At 34.8% G+C, this 6,000-nt stretch overlaps 1 protein-coding gene and 1 long non-coding RNA gene across 3 annotated transcripts in view; both read right to left on the bottom strand.

Moving 5' to 3' along the window:
• Nucleotides 1–5,205, bottom strand: part of LOC122974098 (butyrophilin subfamily 3 member A2-like) — a 44,202-nt gene extending 38,997 nt beyond the window's left edge. For both annotated transcript variants that reach the window (XM_044341981.1, XM_044341980.1), the window contains exon 1: nt 4,951–5,205. In XM_044341981.1, coding sequence (XP_044197916.1) covers nt 4,951–5,064 — 114 coding nt within the window. In that variant the 5' untranslated portion in view covers nt 5,065–5,205. The remainder of the gene's footprint in view (nt 1–4,950) is intronic.
• Nucleotides 2,529–3,638, bottom strand: LOC122974310. The gene is made up of 4 exons (XR_006400311.1): nt 3,577–3,638; nt 3,313–3,546; nt 3,097–3,219; nt 2,529–2,785 (listed from the first exon to the last, which is right to left on the bottom strand). It is a non-coding gene; the product is annotated as an uncharacterized LOC122974310 (long non-coding RNA).
• Nucleotides 5,206–6,000: the final 795 nt, after the last annotated feature.

Consider the following 6,000-nt stretch of genomic DNA (forward strand, 5'->3'; position numbering starts at 1 on the left):
CATTTTTTAGTTTTAAGCAATTTTGGAGAATACACTTAATGATCTTATTTGTTTATTTGAAAACAAAATGAGTAAATAAAAAAAAATGTTTCAAGATGTTAACAAAAGTTTGTCAGCAAAACTAATTTTTCAAAATATCAAAGAATGTACAAATATCAAAATGAACACAAAGGTGGTATCACAACACAATTTAAAAAAAAACAAAAACATTTTTGGTACTTCATATTACTCAAAGCAAATACTGTCAAAAACGTACATCAGTATCTGGACTCTTGAATAAATGGAGTTTCACAAGGTGTAAATTGAACATCTGTTTATCTAGCTTTTTATCTCTTTCTATTATTAGAAAAATGAAAGAAGAAGATAGATTTCTAAATCAACAGTTTATAATGAATTGCAAACAACACAAAAAAAGGAACAACAAACAATATCTTTATTATCAAGCCTGAGGATTTACAGTCAACTGAATATGAAAAATGAGTTGTAGAGACAAGACATGACCACTGTACATTTGTGTTATATCATGTTTTTTTTTTAATGAAACAGAGCAATTAATTATCATGATGTAAGTAGTTATTTTAAAAAAAGATGGCACCACCATTTGTTGTCATGGCCCTGAGCTCCTGGCTGTAGCAGGCTTGAGGCTCAGAAACTAGGTTTACATCCTAATGTAGCGAAAATGTGATCATTATAAAAGAAAATTGGAATTAAAGCACGTTTCCATCCATCGCTGTTTTGCAAATATACGTTGGTTCATCAAGATAAACAGCTGGCAGTGCTAATTTTCCATGTAATTTGATGTAAAAAAAGAGTCAGTCAAACCTCAGACAGTGAAAAACATGATGGAAATATAACATTTCTGTCTTTGAGAAGCATTACAGCCTCCTCATCGTTCTGATATGTTTGTCTGTTGCTGTTTTTGTCTCCACAGTGAAGCGAAAGTGTGAGCGAACATTTAAATCACATTATTCATGGACATCTTGATTTATTTACTAAATCTGTTTCCATTGCACTTTGTCATGTTTTCGCCAAGTTTTCCATGTAGCCAAGCATAAAAACCTTTTTGCTATATTTCAGGATATTTTTGAACTTTCTCCATTCCCCTCAGGTTTTTTTTATGTGTATTTAATTGAGAATGAACAAAATGAACAATTTAGATTGATGTTGATGTTGTTCAATAACTGAGATTTAGGTGTGACATTTTGCCTTATCAGTGAAGAGGTTTCTCAATAAAATATATACACAGTAGCAATAAAATAATTGCAGTGCTTTACAAATAAAATACAAAACCAGATCTGCACTTTTCATCCTATTTCAATCAGAACATGTTTTGAATTGTTGAATACAGCACAAGAACAAAAATATGATAATGGATTTGATATCTGAAAAACAAGTGTGGTTCAGTTTATGGTTTCTAGATCAACAAGTTGTGTGATCATGTGTTAACAAACTGCAGGAGCAATTACTGCAGTATTTGGTCACTGCAGGATGATCTGAGTCATGCTGTCCCTAAATCATGTCTGTTGCCTGTGGTTTAGGTTGTGACTTCTCATGGCCATTTCCTGTTGGTGAAAGAGAAAGCAAAATTGTGAAATTAATTTAGTTACTGTTTCCAAAAACAAAGATACACACACACACAGACTCCTGCTGCGCTGTGGCCACTGTCCAGTGAGAGCCAATCCACACCACCTAACTCACACTAATATGTGTCAATCAACCACCCAAACCTGACCCGACCTGCAAACTGCCAACCGTGTTTAGTAAACACCAGTAGGTTCAGTGAGCTGTGGTCAGGAAGCAACACGCTGCTGTTTTGTTGTGAAATGTGAAATATTACAACCTTTGAACTACCAACATGAAAAACAAAAGGGGTAAGTTATGTTCTGCTATCGCTCTGGAGCTTGTTTTCTGCTCCTTGTTGAGGAAATAATCAGTCCACAGGCTGATACAGACAATCCAGAAAGTCAGTGAAGGTCTCATTTTAACATCATTTAAACCTTTAATACTACAAACTGAAATATGTGACAGATTGAAAACTCAGGTTTCAGTCTGGACTTGTCTACACTATAGATGACATTAAGAATGTGACTTTAAATTATAAGATGAACCTTCTTGTTCTTGATCTCCAGCTCCTCCTGCTGCTCAGATCAGAGATGAACAGACAAGATGCAGGATGTGATTTTATTTGGGCATGTGAGTAAAGACATACATCACGACACATGAAAGACAGAATATATCTCAGGGTTTGAATTTACACACAACAGAAAAACGTGTAAGACTTTGTTCACCAGTTTATGCAGTTGTCAGAAAATACAAACAAATCTTCAACCAAATTATTTTCAAAGTGAACTTTGAGTTCTGTAGTGTTTCATCCTGCCAGCAGTAAATCTAACACGTCACTTCAGTCCTTTCATGACTTTTATACATTATTCATTAAATCAAACACTTCCAGTGATCATAAAGATAAAAAGCTGAACTCAATCACAATTAACTGCCTGATTGATTTAAGTGAAGTCATTAGTGCTCCATGTTTCCTCTTTTGAAACCACATCTTGTTTCTTTATGTAAATATTTATTATCTTCTTGCTCAAACCAGACTTTTATTTCTTCATCTTATCTAAGTTGCTCTTGTTTCTTTTTTCCTCAACTGGAAATGACTCTGTTGTGAATTAACTTACATGTTTTTCTCCTTTTAGAGCGAGAGGCTGCATTTCAACATCATCACTTTTAGAAAGATTCTCATTTTCTCCTCTTTCAGTTTTGTACATCTGGTTTCTCTTGGTCTCTGCGTAAAAATAAAAGCAGTAGAATTAAAGAATAAAATACTTTTACTCATATTTTAGCAGGTTAGGTGATGTCAGTCTAACAGGACATAAAATAAACATAAAAACATGAAACCTGACAATATGACAGATTGGAAGTAAAAATAAACACAATGAAGAACATTTTTCAGTAATCCATAACCTATAAAATACTGACATTTTAATCTTTTTAATTTAATTTACACATTTAAAATTTAGATATGAGTATTCCCATTAAAGCCTGTGAGAATAACTTTTAACATTTACAAAGCACAGCAATTGATTTGGGACTTACTGTTTTGTTTCAATTTCTGCACAAAAAAGACAAGTACGCCACTAAGAACGATGCAAACAGCTAAACTAACAGCCAATCTGATTATGGCAGGAGAAGAACTGGACTGGAGCTTAAAGAAATCATCTGAAATTATAAACATACAGAATAACAGTTATACACCTCAGCTATTTGAAATTAAAACAGTAATCACATTATTAAAAAATATTTAATTTCTACCTGAAACAATAATGTGTGTCTCTCTGGTCTGGTTGATGTTGTTCTGCTGGACTCTACAGGTGAAGTTGTTGTTGTGTCTCTTCTCTACAGTCACTCTGCTGCTGACAGTATAGAGGTCATCAGGACCTCTGACTGTCTCTGTAGGTCCAGCAGAGAGGAGGTTTCCCTCACCGTCCAGCCAAAACACCTCAGGCTCTGGATACCAGCCTTTAGACTCACACTGTAACACCACTCCTCCTCTGTCCCTGTCAAGTCCTGTTAAACTGATGACAGGTGAGGAGACAGAACCTGATGCTGAGGAAAAAAAGTCATTTTTAAAACAGTGGTGAGCAACACACTAACAAAATTAATGATTAAGAAAGATCCACAAATGTAATTGTACAATTGTAAAGCTAATTTAATATGGTAAAGCATGTGTGTTCTGTATCTGATGATCAGTCAGTCTCTTAAATCCTTAACTGTGGATCCTTTTAAACCATTAAACACAGTTGGTTCATGAAGTGCTGATGGGTTGTCACATATCTTATTGTAAAATTGGAAATTCAAAAAAATTAAAAGCTGTGAGCCCTGAACGTATTTGATGTCAGTGTGATTTTCTGGGAGTTTAGAAATACAGTAACTGTTGAGATTTTGCAGCCACAATGACACAGCAGTACTCAATCCTTTAACACTGTGGTGGTACAGATTAACTATAGCCATTGTTTGGAGTTTTGTCTGCCATCTTTGCTTATTAATTGGCCATCCTCTAAACCTTTCCCCCAAGCAGTGATAGACTCTTTTGGCAGACATTTTGACTCTTCCAAGCAGGAAAAGCACAGGTGGAATTATTAGCATTCATGATAGCTGCATTACATTTAGGTGAGTATTGTGCACGCTCACTCACTGACATGGCCTACTCTGACAATTAATGGAGTCATTGTTAATGTTAATCATTTATATCTGGGCTTTTCCTGCTTTGAAAGGTCAAAAAGGGTCTATATTCAATCATAGCTCAGTAACTATAACTGGGCACAGAAGGCCTGTTAAGCTTTGTGTTCCATAAAAAGCGTTAAACCTCACTGAACTATAATGGAAATCCATTTTAAAACCTTTAAACTTTAGATATATGATATTAATTTTACTATACTGATATTAATATGCATGAACTTGCTCCACTGCGCCCCCTGCTGGTCGCTCAGCTACACGTTCAAATTCATGTACAGCAGATAAATCAAACCACGTGAATCCAAAACGTTTGATTTGACCTTAAATATTACACGCGATTGTGCACGAGAGTTTAGTTTCACTTTCATCTATAACTGAGAAAAAAGAAAAAAGAAAATATATGAAATGTATCGATTGAGAGCAGACACTTTGATTTTTAAACGTCAAAATGTACAATGGCTGAAATATATTTGCTGTATAATTTCTTACACAATGTATATTTTGAAACATTGCTACGCATTAAAAAAAAGAAATCTAGATATGCGACAGTAGAAACGTGAAACATCTGTGGCTGAGAGAAGACCACCAAACGTGATTTTTTGTGTGTATTTCTTTCTTCTTTTACATAAAAAAACCAAACAAACACTATAAATCCATATAAAGTCTAAGTCGAACACATGATACACGCTGTTTACGAGCATTTCTTCCTCATACCTGTCGTGTGTCTCTCTTCTTCTGCAGGAGCTGCGCGGTCAATTTCCGAGGAACGGGGGAGATGCAGCTTCCGGTCAGCTGCAATAAACGCTGAGCCCACTGTTTACTGGACATCTGTGGTTTTCACCGTGGGATGTAGAACTACTGCTGCATACTGTGAGAAAATATAATAATAACAATAATAATTGTATTTGTATCGCACGTTTCATACAAGGATTGCAGCTCATAAGTGCTTTAAATGACGAAGTCAGGACAGCAGGACAAAAATCACATCAAATGTCAATGAAAATAGATAAGAGGAAAGACAAACAAACTCCATAGAGGGCCAATAACACCTGAAAAAAAATCATTTAAAGGTCATTTAAAACAGAGGCTGGTTTACAGGAAGAGAGGCAGCTGATAAAATATCAGGTTGTAGAAATATTGCTTAGTTGTTTTTTTGAGTGGCCTCCCTGATATGTGTTGGTAGAAAATGCCATAAATCTGTGGCATAGTCTAAAAAAGGGAATTATGAACACATATAATGTAATATAATGTAGGAAATGTTGGCATTTGAATAAAAATAAACTGCTTACAATAAAAAGGGATTGTATTTATATGTTAAAAGCAAAAACAAACAAAAAATGATTTCAGGCAGTTTTGTGTCATTAAGGAGTTATTGTTTCTTTTTTTTTTTTACATATATGAGCTTCTTCTTTTCTATTTTTTCTTAAATGTCTTTTCATTTCTGTGGGAAAATGAAAACCTCAACACATGTAGTTTGCTGACTTTACAGCAGGGGGCAGAGGTGGACTTCTTATAAATGCTCAGTACATCTACAGTATGAGATATCAGGAACATAGAGGTAGATACATTTTCTTTTGCTAGTTATTTGTTTGTTTAGCATATTGCAGGTGTAGGACCAGCATGCACCTGTGGAGGGTGTCTATGTTTTTTGTGTGAGCTACAGAGGCAGCAGGAAGTGTTTTTATGTTAAAACATGTCTGGAGAATGACTTAACACTAAATCCAGTTAAAACATTACATGTACAGTCACTTTATTACATTATAA

This window comes from Thunnus albacares, chromosome 22 (genome assembly GCF_914725855.1).
Source record: "Thunnus albacares chromosome 22, fThuAlb1.1, whole genome shotgun sequence".
Classification (NCBI taxonomy): Eukaryota; Metazoa; Chordata; class Actinopteri; order Scombriformes; family Scombridae; genus Thunnus; species Thunnus albacares.